The 14970-nt window shown below is 37.2% G+C and overlaps 2 protein-coding genes across 2 annotated transcripts; both read left to right on the top strand.

Annotated features, from left to right (window-relative positions):
* The first annotated feature begins 688 nt into the window (after positions 1 to 688).
* Positions 689 to 2338, top strand: LOC127790732 (polygalacturonase-like). The gene is made up of 4 exons (XM_052320369.1): positions 689 to 1108; positions 1385 to 1674; positions 1790 to 2029; positions 2122 to 2338. Exons 1-4 carry the CDS (start codon positions 689 to 691, stop codon positions 2336 to 2338), a joined length of 1167 nt encoding a protein of 388 aa, XP_052176329.1.
* A 6518-nt stretch (positions 2339 to 8856) lies between these two features.
* Positions 8857 to 10654, top strand: LOC127790641 (polygalacturonase-like). The gene is made up of 4 exons (XM_052320225.1): positions 8857 to 9299; positions 9482 to 9771; positions 9887 to 10115; positions 10192 to 10654. The coding sequence occupies exons 1-4, from the start codon at positions 8868 to 8870 to the stop codon at positions 10408 to 10410; spliced, it is 1170 nt and encodes a 389-aa protein (XP_052176185.1). The 5' UTR covers positions 8857 to 8867; the 3' UTR covers positions 10411 to 10654.
* The last annotated feature ends 4316 nt before the right edge of the window (positions 10655 to 14970 follow it).

Genomic DNA, 14970 nt, shown 5'->3' on the forward strand with positions numbered 1-14970 from the left:
ACTTAAGTTGAATCAGTTTGGGTTAATTTTATAACTTAAAACTTAAAACCCATCAAAACAATAAGATTTATAGAACTTAATTTAACTTAAATTTTAAAAAGAAAAAATAAATGACTCTCTAACAAAGCAAATAATTAATTTGACCAAATAAAAATAAAAAAAATAATTTTATATTAGTTTAGGTCAAGATATATAGGTTCATAAACTCCATATATATCCATTGAAAAAGCAAAAAAGAACTCAAACAAAATGGATTCAATCACTTTAGTTCAAATCATTATAATATATATGGGGAATCATCGAATACAAGTAGACTACTAATGGGGATTATGTAATAAACGTAAATTTTATTTTTATTTTTAATTAATTCAATTTGTAGAGATTATTCCGGAGCTAATAAAATCAATCCATTTCTGCCAAAAAGCCAGCGCGCTTTGCATAATATATGCAGTGCCATCGACGGCTTATCCCATGCAGCAGCACCGTACATATCATAGCTTGAAGAAGAAGCCGATGGCGGCGACGTGCAGAAGTTCTGTTAATTAATCTTCAATTGGTTCATTTCATTGTTTATTCATTTAAAACGACAGTTACTTCAGAATCATCATAACCCACGTCTCACTATATAAACAACTCCATGCAACTGCTTCTCTTGAAGATCTCATCTTCTCCCTCCTTCTGCGCCACAATGACTAAACTGCAAGTTTCTTGCGTCCTCTTCTTCCTCTTCGTTTCCTGCTCCGATGCAGCCTACAATGTGCTCAGTTTCGGCGCCAAGCCGGACGGCAAGTCGGACTCCACGCAGGGGTTCCTTCGGGCCTGGGAGGCGGGGTGCCGATCAGCTACGGCGGCGACCGTTTACGTGCCGAAAGGAAGGTACGTTCTGCGAGCGGTGGAGTTCAGAGGGCCATGCAAGAACGAGATCAACTTCCGGATTGATGGCACGCTTGTTGCTCCTTTGGATTACTGGAAACTCGGCAACTCCGGCAACTGGATATTGTTCGTCCAGGTCAACCGGTTGACGGTCATTGGCGGCAGGCTTGACGCCAAGGGAGCAGGCTTCTGGACCTGCCGGAAATCAGGCAGTAATTGCCCTGTCGGAGCAAGGGTACGTCACAACAGATAGAGAAGAATTGTATTTGTGCGCGTATATGTGTCTTTTTTACTCCACAATTTGTATGTGAGCTGGTTTCAGAACGGTTTGGACTCTAATGTCAAAGAGACTATTATAGTTCTTTATCTCTAGGCCAAAAAGAATTTGTTCTAAGTTATGAGTATGATTTTGTCGATGACAAGAACCCAAACAATGATTTAGACCTTGATAACAGACGAGATCACTATATATAATTCCTCATAAATCAATTTGTTGGCAATTACTTTGCAGTCGATAACATTCAATTGGGCTAACGACGTGGTGGTGAGCGGGTTGATATCGATAAACAGCCAGCTGAGTCATCTTGTGATCAACAGCTGCAACAATGTAATGGTTCGCAATGTGAGAATTATCGCGCCTGACCAGAGCCCTAACACCGACGGCATTCACGTGCAGTCCTCCACTGGCGTGACGATTGACAGCAGCACCATTAAAACTGGCGACGATTGCATTTCAATCGGTCCAGGGACCAGGAACTTGTGGATGGAGCGGATTCAGTGTGGCCCTGGACATGGCGTCAGGTAATAAACTTATAAAAACATTAAGCAATTGCTGTGAATATATTGATTCATTCTTCCATTCTAAAACATATCTCATTGACATTCCATATTAATTTCATGCTTGTGTGTCTGGAAGCATTGGTAGTTTGGCGAGGGATTTTAACGAAGAAGGTGTGCAAAACGTAACGCTAACAAACTCAGTCTTCACCGGATCTGACAATGGGGTGCGGATTAAGTCCTGGGCAAGACCCAGCAAGGCGTTCGTGAGAGGCATCGAATATCGAAACATCGTGATGCGAAATGTCAAGAACCCGATCATCATCGACCAGAATTACTGTCCCAACAACCAAGGTTGCCCTAATCAGGTGAGACTTTCGTTTCCATCGTCAATGAGAATCCGTAACCAGTATTATTCAGGTGTGGGACTGGGTAAAAACTCATTGATGATGAATGATTTATTGGACAGAGTTCGGGGGTGAAGGTAAGTGGGGTGACATACAGGAACATACAAGGAACATCAGCGACCCAAGTGGCGGTGATATTTGATTGCAGCCCAAGCAATCCATGCAGGGGGATAAGATTGCATGACTTGAAGCTGACTTACATGAGAAAACCAGCACAGGCATCCTGCAAGCACATTGCTGGAACCACCAGAGGTGTCGTGGTGCCAGAAAGTTGCTTATAATTATAAATAAATAAATTCTGGCGTTCATTTAATCAGTTTCTCTACTAGAGAATTGGAAGGAAATTACTTAAAAATGCTGTACAAATAGGGTTATTTGTATCTATTTGCACAGAATGTGGGTGTAATCTAATTTGCAGGCTGCAGCCTATTAATTGCATGCACTGATCAAATATGCCCACTTCTATTTTAGGTTTGTTTAATTCCAAAGTTGTCGCTGACATTATTAATTTTTATAGTATGATGTGAGTCATGTGACAATATTACTATTTCTGAACTCGGGTGTTTTTTGCTTTTGTTTTTACTTTTTTGATAAATAAATGATTAGATTTTATTAATAAAAATAGGTTACATGTGGGTATTCCAAAAACTAAGTGCAGCATCCATCAGAACTTTGCAGCAGAAAAGGGACTCCCAAATGTATGAAAACTTCAATTCTCAGCACTAATGTTCAGTGAAGGGCCAGTGATACATATAAAGGCCTAACAACTTAGGCCATCTGCAAAACACTCCACCTAAATCTGGTTCTAATTAAGAATGGGCCTTCAGATTTCCTCAACCCAAGTAAGACCGGCCCAAACCCTATAAACATTTCTCCAGCAACTATCAGCATTCTTCGGTGGGAGACAGCTCATCAGCACTAAGAGCAGAATTAAAAAAAAAAAAAAAACTGATTTCTAGAAATCCACCATTAACCATTTCTCATCTCTCCCATGCTAGCCTGCCATTAAGTAGTTCTTATCTTTCCCGTGCCATTATAGTAATTAACTTATATTTCCCATGAATTCCTAGAATTCTAAACATTTAAAACTATCCAAATTTTCAAGAGTCTGTCGAAAGTTCCAAGTACAATTAATCTTAAGTCATGGGCTTCCCTCCTATATAAGGAAAGACATGGCCAGTCATTTGTAGCTTTGAATCCTTAAAGAATCCAGACTATTAATCTATATCAGTCTTTTCTTGTCACTTATTGTTCAAGTGTGACAAAGTTCCCATCTCTTATCTAAGTGTAGTTGCCTTGCAGTATCACTTAGTGGCAAGTTGCCTGTTTTCTTATTTTCCCTTACTCGACTGCTTTGTTTTTGTTGTTTGAATTTTATCCTATCAGCTTGGTATTAGAGCCCAAAGTTGTGAATCACCATCGGACAATGGAAGGCTAAAGGACATTAAGAAATTTGACAGTGGAGTAGGCTAAATTCAAGGCCTCCAACAAGGACTTGACAAACTCAGGGAGTAGATGGCGCAACTGTTGTTTACTATTCAACAACAGATGCCACAATCGCGAAGAAGAACATCACCTGCACCGCCTCTGGTCACTTCAAGCTCAGAAGAGTAAATGGATTCAACAAATACCTAGAATCAGAGGAAGAACGTCCCCCACAAACCATAAGACACCAACAACAGCCAAAGGATAGATGACATTCCAGAATTCAAAGGAAGATCTTCCCTAGATGAATTCCTTGAATGGCTGCAACAAGTTGATAGGATTTTTGAATACAAGGACTATACGGATGAAAAGAGATGTGCCATTGATGTGCTGAGGCTAAAAGTATATGCCAGCCTATGGTGGGAAAACTTGAAAGCCAAAGACGACGAGAAGGCCAAAGCACCGTAAGAAACTGGAGTGAGATGAAGAAATTAATGACAAAAATGTTCATACCCGACAATTACAAGCAAGAGTTGTATATTCAATTACAGGGACAACGACAACAAAACCTAATCATCGAAGATTATGTTCGAGAATTCGAGACCCTGATGCTAAACTGCAACTTGCACAAGCCACAGGAAAATATTGTGGCAAGATTTCTCGTAGGTTTAAACAAGGAGATTGCTCATACAGTTGAGCTGCAGCATTACTACTCACTCTAAGACGTGATTAGGCTTGCTGTCAAGGTGGAAAAGCAAATCAAGACCCCGAAAAGATTCACTCTTAAAGGCAGTGATGAGACCACCCCTAACAAAGTGACGTGGATGAGATTATCTTAACATTTTATGACAAATATGATTTGCGCGATTTTAAAGGCTAACTTTAAGGAAATCGGGCTAATGATTTCAAGTCATCAGCTTCGCTGATGAGGCCTATGTTTTTTCGGGCAAATTCCTTCGTTTAAGCCTCAGAATTAGCAATTTTTCTACTTTTAGAAATAATGGATTGCCTAATAAGTTTCATTAGGGAGTGAATTTTTATATGCCATTTTGAGAGATTTTCCTTATTTCTTGCTGAATTTTAATTTTGTAATAAAATCTCAATCTTGCTTTTTTTGGTAAGATTCGAGATTTAGGGTTTTTGAATGTTTTCCAAATTATAGCCTATAAATTCTTTGTTAGAGGAGGTTTTGGATCAATTGATTGATTTTTGAATAAAATTTCTGTTGAGATTTTCTCTTAATTCTCTTTAATTTATTCGGTATTCTTTAAGAATCAATGAGTTATTGTTTGAATCCTATAATCCGGTATTCGTGAGCGAATCAACGGATTATTAGAAAGCTTTCACTACGTCACAAAGACAGTTTCTCCAAGGACAATTCTTCCAAAGCTGAACCAAATTCAAGGCTGGAGAAAGGAAAGGAATCCGAGAACACTCCTAAGGTCCTGAAGAAATCCAACAATATCAAGTGCTTTAAGTGCCTCGACCATGGAAACATAGCTTCAGAATGTCCTAACCGCAAAGTAATGATGGTCCAAGAATCACTAGAAGAAGAATCTATCCAGGAGAAAGAAGACTCATGTGACACCTTAAGATAAACCTTTGTGGAATATGCAGACGAGAGAGAAATGCTTATGATTTATTAGAGGATTGCTAAATGTCCAAGTGAAAGCCCATAAAGAACAAAGGCACATGATCTTCTAAACCCGGTGTACTATATGCAAGAGAAAGTGTGTGATCTTATCATTGACAGTGGCAACTACTTCAATGTGGCCTCATCCACCTGTGTTGAGAAGCTAAACCTACCCACTACTCCTTACGCTCACCCATTCAACCTCAAATAGATGAATAAAGACAGCAAGGTAAAGGTAATAGAACAAGTTCTTGTGCCCTTTTCCATTGGCAGGTCATATTAAGATGAAGTCTTATGTGATGTGGTTCCTATGAATGCTTGCCATCTCCGCCTTGGGTGACCCTGGCAGTTTGATAGGAGAACGCTGCATGACGGATTCAAAAACACCTATAATCCTTCTCAAAGGATGGAAATAACATCGTTTTGGCCCCTCTCAATCCCTCCCAAATTCACAAAGATCAAATTAGGCCCGAAGATACGGAAGTTCTCAAAACCTATCCAGAGAAAACAGTTCAACCAATAACCCATCATAGCAAAAAATCTAGGATCAATGTGTGGGATAGACTGGGAAAGCCATGTGAAGAAAGGTTCTATTATGACTGAAATTGCAGATGAACATCAAGAAGTTTACAACCAAGATACCTCATTAGACCTTGCCTTCGATAGCATAATTTGTTCAAGTCCGAGTAAAGATCGTGAGCTTAACAAGACTGGCGATACACTCAATAAATATTGGAAACTGGAGCAAAGTGCCAACAAGATTAGCGCATTTCATACAAGTAGTAATATTCGACGAAAGAGATAGTTTGGTGATATTAGTTATGGACCCAGTCCCCCTTCAATTTCTCTAGTAAGTAAAGGTGGCATAAGCCAACAGGACCAAGGAAGATCGCACGACTTTAGAAACTGAACGCAAGCTCAGAGACTGCTACTCTAGATTTAGTTTCACGAGTGCAAGACATTAAAAAAAAAAAAAGAAAGTGCAAATTGTGATTGGTAGCAATCTAAGGACCTGGATTTGAGGCCAAATCCTCTCTAACAAGGGGGGGATTGATATCAAGGCCTAATAACCTAAGGCACCTCCAAAACAGTCCATCCAAATCTAGTCCTAATCAAGAATGGACTCGCAAATTTTCCCAACCCAAATAAGATCGGCCCAAAGCCCATAAACATTCCTCCAGCAACTACCAAGAAGTGACAACTTATCAGCACTAAGAGTAGAATTAAAAAAAAAAAAAAAAGAGCAGCAATTGATTTCTAAAAGCTTGCCATTAACTAGTTCTCTTCTTTCCTATGCCACTATATATTGTAGTTAAACCTATGTTTCCCATAAATTCCTAGAACCTTAGACATTTAAAACTATCCAAAGTTCCTAGAGTCTGCTGTAAGTTCCAAGTACAATTAGTGTAAGCCATGGAAGGGAAAGATATGATTTAGCTTTGAATCTTTTAAGAATTCAGACTATTAAACTATATCAGTCATTTTTTTTATCATTTCTTGTTCAAATGTTGCGAAATTTCCAATTCCTATCTAAGTGTGATTGCCTTGAATTACCACTTAGTAATGAGTTGCTCGTTTTCTTATTTTTACTCTTACTCGACTGATCTATTTTTGTTATTCAAATTTTATCCTATTATATATTATATATGCTCTCTTTCACTTGATTACTCTATTTTTGTTATCCGAATTTTATCCTATTAGCTAGTACTATTGTAACATGTAACTCAAATTGTAACATGTGGCTCAAATTCAACCACACTTGTGGCTAAAATTATGCCACTTGTCCTCTCAGTGACCACATGTTTGATCATTAATATTGGTTTTCTATAAATATCCCCATCTCCTTAGAGTTCAAGACAATAAAAAAAAATCCCTTCCTCCCTAGTTTTCAAAATAGAGAGGTTCTAAGAGAGAGATTCAAGTGAAAGTGTATTTGGGTGTAATAAAGTTTTGGGTATAGAGTGATAGCTTATAAAGGTTCTTTAGTCTCATAGTGAAAATTTTATTATTGTTTTTTAGTAATGGACGTAGGAAAAATTGTCGAACCACATTATATCTTGATATCCTTTATTTTTTTCACTATATTATTTGTTACGCATCGATATTTTCATTCCAACAACTATATATTATGCTCTCTCTCCCTCCTCATAGTTACGTCTACATATAATTCTCCCACCCCGAAGCTGCATTCATCACCAATTGAGGCATCTACATTCATCATCGTTGGTCTTGGAACCCGTTTAGTTCTCCAAATACTGTTGTGAAAGACACATAAGTTCTTCATTTTTTTAAATGACTTTATTTCTTGATTTAAACCTATTATTTTCATGTCATAATATATGGAACCTTTCTTGAGAGTGAGTTCATTTCAAATCCTTTATATTTCTGATTGTACCTTAAACAAACCACTCTCTAGTTAAATATTTAAAAAATCAACTGAATTTATTTATAATTAAACATTATAAATCGCATGTATAAAATAAAACATTATAAATGTCCTCCTTCTTCATTTAATTAATCATTCAAATTAATGGATAGCAAATCAAGTCACAAGGGCAAAGTGGGGCCACTTAGGAGGAGACTTGAATTTAAGACACATCAACACCCTTAAGTACAACATACTTAGACTACCATTTTGATGGTAAATAAATCTATAATCACTTCAATTATCTCCCCTTTCCAATTAAAAAAAAAAGAAACCGTAGTGTAATTAGAGGTCCACATTCAGTATGGGAGACTTGGCATAAACTAATTAACAAAATCAAGTATAGGATAGGAACCGAGATTAAAATTCTAATTTCATTGCAATTAATTAGTGTGGATATGGTTAATCTTCAAGACACAAATCACAGATAATAATGGGGGATCGATCGCAGCACAACCGGCGACCATCCCGCCGGTTTCGGCTGCGGGTCCGCTCCACGTTTCACGTGGCCGCAACCGTAAAGTAAAAGAGATCGAGACCTTACCTTATCATATATATATATATATGCAAAATATATAGCTTAAGTCGTTGAGCTTCCAGAATTAATTAATTTTTTAATAACCGTACGAATGAACTCCAACGTCCATGTTCATCATCTTCATTCATGCACATGATGGATTAGACCTTTAAGCAATATACTCAGCGAACTTTCCCATGTGCTATATATTGGTAATCTTCTTCCCTTCTGGTCTTCTTCCATTTATTGACAATTATTGGCAACATTATTTTATTTAATTATAATAAACAACGTAATTTTCTCCTAAAGTATAGCCATTGTCAAAAGTTTTATATATAATATATATATGAAGTTGGATTTAATTTGTTAATTACAAATTAGAGTTAATTTTGATACTCTGCATGAAAAAAAAATTCTAGCCAATATATATGTTATTTTCTACACAATCCAGTTGTTACTTTGCGGACATCTGACATTTCCATCACAAAGGAACAATCTATACATTTATTCGCAGTGGGTTTGTTAATATTCTTTCAAAATATTGTTGACATCGAAAAATATGAGATAAGAATAGGTACCTTTTGTACACCTAGCTTGTCACATGTATAATCTCACATATCATGGAACTTGAAGATGGCGGCGACGTGCAAAGCTCCATCCTTCAATATTAATTCACCATTTGCTTAGAACAGCATGGACCAATCATCAAAAACCACACTCACTTCAATCCCAAGTCTCCAGTATATAAACTAACTGAATCCAACTGCCAATCTCATAGTTCTTTCGCCTCTTAATTTCTTCCGTGCTAAGATGGCCAAAGCTCTGCTTGTTTCTTGCGTTGTCTTCTTCGTCTTCGCGCCTTCGGTTTCGTTGTCGAGTCCAACCTACAACGTGCAGAGCTTTGGCGCAAAAGCCGGTGGTGTATCGGACTCCACTCCGGCGTTCCTCAAGGCCTGGGCCGCGGCTTGCGGCTCCGTTCAGTCGGCGACGATATACGTCCCGGTCGGGATGTTCTTGCTGGGCCCGGTGGAGTTCAGAGGGCCATGCAAGAATAACATCAACTTTCAGGTGGATGGAACTGTTGTTGCTCCGTCGGATTATTTGAAACTGGGCAGTTCAGGGAACTGGATACTGTTCGTTCAGGTGAATGGGATGACGCTCGCCGGCGGCACATTTGACGGCAAGGGAGCTGGATTCTGGGCATGCCGGACGTCGGGGAAGAGTTGCCCCGTCGGAGCAAGGGTATGTGCGACCCATATGCAAATGTTAACATAAGTAGTCATTTTTTCAAGAAAAAATGGTATTTTAATAAAAATTTTGTATATCTTAAATGATAATTTGAGTTTGAGAATAATTTTTTTTTGTTAAGTAAATATTATTACGTCATAATTCCTCCAAACCAATAATCTTCTCTGTAAACACAGTCCATAACATTCAATTGGGCCAACAACGTCATTGTTAAAGGCGTGACATCACTTAACAGTCAGATCAGTCACCTCGTAATCAATAGCTGCAATAACGTGATGGTTCGCGGGGTGAAGCTGGTTGCTCCGGCACAGAGCCCCAACACCGACGGAATCCACGTGCAGTTATCCACCGGAGTAACCATAGTCGGCAGCAGCATGAAGACCGGCGACGATTGCATCTCCATCGGTGCGGGGACCCGCAACTTGTGGATGGAAAGCATTCAATGCGGTCCAGGCCATGGTGTCAGGTAAATTCATTTGAAAAAACAAGATAATTGGAACTATAGTTAGCTTGGTGATAAGAACTTACGATGACTTCATTTGCTCGAAACAACTTTTAATTAACATTTATGCCTCTCACAGCATTGGAAGTCTGGCAAAGGAATATAACGAAGATGGTGTCCAAAACGTAACCCTAACAAAGTCAGCGTTCATCGGATCCGACAACGGCGTGCGGATAAAGACATGGGCTAGGCCTAGCAAAGCATTTGTGAGGGGCATCACATTTCAGAACCTCGTGATGAGAAATGCAAAGAACCCCATCATCATCGACCAGAATTACTGTCCCGATAACCAAGGTTGTCCTGGTCAGGTGAGAAACTATTTTCACAAATCGAACTCGTGAACTTTGAACAATAACTGTACTGATTGCCTTTACTTATTGACAGAGTTCGGGGGTGAAGATTAGCGGGGTGACATACAAGAACATACAAGGAACATCAGCCACCCCAGTTGCTGTTGAATTCGACTGCAGTTCAAGCAATCCATGCAGCGGCATCAAACTGCAAGACGTGAAGCTCACTTATATGAACAAATCGGCGCAGGCATCATGCAGGCACATCGACGGAACCTCCAGCGGTTTAATGGTGCCGGAAAGTTGCCTGTAAATGCCATTTCCACTCTTTCTGCAGTACTTTGGGCAAGCTTGGATGAAGAAGCCGCTTGCAAGCATACTTCTCATTATTCAGAATTATAGTGTTTATAAATGTAGCTCTTTGGTACGATGTGACTTTCTTTTTCATTTTTGTGCAAACTAAAGGGAGAGTAAGTCCGAAATCTCTGTTTGGATGCTATGTGTCTATGAACATTGAGATTCTGTAAAAATATATTTAGTTATTTTTACAACTTAAATTGGTCATTTTTCACTACCATAGTTTATATTTTTTATTTTTATAACAAGAAATTTGCAGTCACTTTCAAGTTCATATTTTCAAAAACATTTAACGCCTTGTAACGAGTGTGGAGAATCAGGGTCGACCCTGAGAATTTAAGGGCCATAAAAAAAATTTTTGGGGTATTTTACGATTATATTTAAAAATAAAATTAATATGAATAAAAAATTATTATATAAAATTCATAATATTTCACTTTAAATTTATTTTTTTAGTATTTTTAGATGAAAAATCAACAATTAAACTATTATAATTAATTTGTTCTAACATATATTTTTCAATAGACACCATCATTAATCCATTAATGTAGATTCACTAATAACAGAGGGATCACATATATCGAAATATATACACAAAATTAATTGATAATTTAAGGACTAATAAAAAAAATCTAAAGATATACTTGATAAGTCACACAACGAGATGATGAAGACGAAAATGAAATCAATGAAGAGAAGATGTAGTTGTGAAATCGGTTGGATTGAGAATCTACACCTATGCAGATTGATGGCAGATACTAGTGACAATGGATGGATAAGAAATTGAGAAGGTGAGGAACTAAGGAAAATGATGGAGTTGCGACCATTATCAGATGCATGAAAATAGTTGTGATACAATCATACAAGGGGGAGATTGAGATTAATTAAAAATATATGGAATAGTTGTGAGGGGATGTGTGTCACTACTAAATGCATGAGAATGAGATTGATTATTGATAAAATAATGTGAGAGATTGAGATTAATTAAAAATTTGTAGTGATGCGCATGAGATTAATTATTGATAAAATGTGAGAAATTGAGATTAATTAAAAATTTACAATAGTTTGAAATAGGCATGGCCCCCTTAACGTCTCTTCAATTTTCAAATTTATTGTTTTTAATTAATTTCATTTTTTAATTAATTTAAAATTTAAAAATTAAAATAAGCATGGGCTCTCTAAGTGGCTTGAAATGGGCATGGACCCTAAGTGACTGCCTAGACAACCTAAATACAAGGCCAACCCTGTGGAGAAGATATTCACAATGAAAAAACACGCTAACACTTGGTGGATCATGCAAGGGATGAGACGGGTTTTCAAAATATTTTCAAAAACACAACATATAAGCAGTAGTGGAAAAATGAGGAAAAACCCTTGCAACACTCGGTATATAGCAATGATATGCATATCAAAACATTCAATCATAGGAGGTTAGGTATCATATACCTCAAATGATGAAGAAGTTGTTAGTTGTCTAATGCACCCGTAACTCTTGGCCTCTCATGAAGCTCCCATGAATAGCCTCAGAAGGTTCGCAAAACCTGCTTACTCAAATGACCAGTCCTTCCTCACAAGTGCAAGGGACCAAGTTAGTCTGGGCCTAAGTCACACTGAAACCCTTCAATGGATGTGTGTCAGTCTATCTCAATGAAGGTAAACTAAAGGTGTGAGTTTGTTATTCGAATGAAAACCGATCGTCAAATTAACAATCAAGGATCAACAAGAAGAATGGGAAGCAAAGAGAATATGGTGAATGGTTTTTGGAGCAAGAAGAGCAACAAGAGGAAAAAGAATAAAGCTTTGATTGATTGCATGAAAGAACCATTCTTTTTTTTTTTCCATATCTTCTTATTTAATCTCTCGCCCATATCTTTTTATTTAATGTTCTGTAAGGAACATAATTAAAGTAGCAACATAACATTAAATGTTGTGTTGCCAAAAGCGATAAAAGACAGAAGTACATGGGTGAAATCTCACCCACAAGACTGTTGACCGTTGTAGGAATTGGTTGACCGTTTTTGGCCCACTTGAGAACAATCAATCACTGAAAAGAAATGGTCAACTTCTTTATGTCTTTTCTTATAACTTCTAGTTTATTACTTCAAGGCCCACCATTAACTCTTAATAGCATGCACTTCCACTAACTTTTAATAGAACTAAGACCTCCCATTAACTCTTAATTACCTTCCAATGTTAACTCTTAACAGTTCATTGATCATTTTGTTAACTTTGAACAACATCTATCATCATTAACTTCTTAATGATAAAGAACATATTAATAACGATAGATCACTAATCTAATGCATTGCCTAGTATGCTTGTGACCTTCTAGGTTAATAACCATGTAACAATTAGGACACATCAAATTTTTTTTACGTTGATTGAACACTTCTATCTACTGTAAGGATCTCTTCATCTCCCTAAAGCATCCTGAAAGATTCAAAGTGTCATTTATCATAAATTTAGGACTATCCTAATAGTAATGAAGTCGATACTTTTTGTAAACCTATTTGGTCTTTTGATTACTGTGTACTATAATCCTTCCATTGATTAACATCTCAATCGAGTGAGAGCCATAAACTGATTAAATTCATAGGACTCAGTAACTATGTTAAGATCTAGTGTAGTGTGATCGAAATGATACATCATAACTCATTTCGACATCGAAAACTACTTTCTAATCATGCGCACCCTGGTCAAGGGTTTAGACAATCACAAACTAACTATGATAGCATAGGATGTTTGCCTCACACTAGAGATCAATATTGGATCATATCAACAATCACATGCTTCCATACACTACTACACATAAACCGAACAAAAAGTATTACCAGCTTTCACTTTAGATAGTTTTGGTCAATGGTAAATCTTTGACACCGGCATACAAGACAACCATGTTGCTTATAGTTTGGGGACTAGTTACACAATTGAAAGCTAGTAACAAATCATTAATCATCTCTGATATGTAATCTGTTGCAGGCGTCACATTCAATAAAATTTCAATTAACATTTACCCATATGTCTACTAAATTTGGGTAGTTAAGCAATACGCATATCCAATAATTGAATATATAAATAAATGCATACCTACTATTCGATGTAAGGTTGGGTATAGAAACTATTTATATATTAAGATTGTATCCACCTCATGTTGTGATGGTTCTAGTTTATCCACACCTAGTATGCAGTAAGGTACCGTTCCAGTCATCTATTCTCATGCTAGACACAAAGGATCTGCGTATCATCGGTGCTCATGTTTCAAAATTATAAGCGTAATAATTACCCGTATAATAATTTCTATGATATTTTCAGAAGAAGAGAGTAGCGTGTGTGTGTGAGAGTGAGAAAAAGAGAGAAAGAATAAGAGAGAGGCAGAGATCCTGCCTCAGCTTTTTTTATAAAACAATTCCCTCTTCCTTTTATCTTTTTTTTTTTTTCTAATTCAAAAACTTTTCGTGTCTACCACGCACCCCGCTATCCCAATAATTTAACAGATTACTATGTAATTTTACTATGCATTATGCACTATTTACAATTTGCCGTCTCATGTAATCAATAATTGATTTCACACTATACAATATGCATTATTACTATGCACTATGAACTATTGGCAGGGGGCCAATGGTTAACTTTTGACTAACAAGTTTTAGAGACATTTTGGGCACATGATATTGATACCAAACGCAACACTATATGGTGTGTGACTTTTTAGGTTCACTATCCGTTAGCAATCAGATAACACCTAAATCTTTTTCGGTATCAATCAACCCCCTGACTATCACTGGAATTTCTCCAAATCCCGACGATGTTCCGAGAGTTATTAAATAGTGCCTAACAACAGTTCAGAACAATATAGGTGGTAGCAAAATCTCACTTCAAGTGAACTTATTACAGTTGACGATTACCGTGTGTTATATTCCTTCTATCATCTAACGTTCCGATTGAGCGAGCGTCATGGAATAAAAAACTTACACACTCAATAACTATGTGTCAAATTGTAACACCCGAGAATAATTTGAGGATAAAAATGATATTTGATAAAGGGCATAATTGGAATTGTGGAAAAAATAAGACTATAGGGTACACTAATACAACTTTAGACGACCGAATTAGTCAGAGGGAGTACCCCGAACCCTAGATAGCCAAGGAAAATTGTATAGAAATGACAATTGATTTAAATTATGATTTTTATTGAAAAAAGAAATGAGATCGGGAAGAATTTTCGGTACAGCAAAAATACAGCTGCCAATAAGCTCGTATTACCGAATTGTTATAAACAATGTCCAAAAAGTCAACAGAGAATGTCAAGGACTAGTATTCGAGGCGTAGAACAACCCTTAAGTGGTTTCAGGTAGAATCGAATGGATTTGAGGTCAAATCAATCAATCGGGCCTAAGTATAATTTTCTAAAAATACCCGAAAGAGGTCAAAATGGTAAATTTTTAGAAATTTCAAAGGAGAAATGAGAAGTACTAATCTTGAGGGTCTTAGTGATGGTGCTAGAGAGATCAGGGGC

Source organism: Diospyros lotus, chromosome 14 (assembly GCF_014633365.1).
Source record: "Diospyros lotus cultivar Yz01 chromosome 14, ASM1463336v1, whole genome shotgun sequence".
In the NCBI taxonomy this organism is placed as follows: domain Eukaryota; kingdom Viridiplantae; phylum Streptophyta; class Magnoliopsida; order Ericales; family Ebenaceae; genus Diospyros; species Diospyros lotus.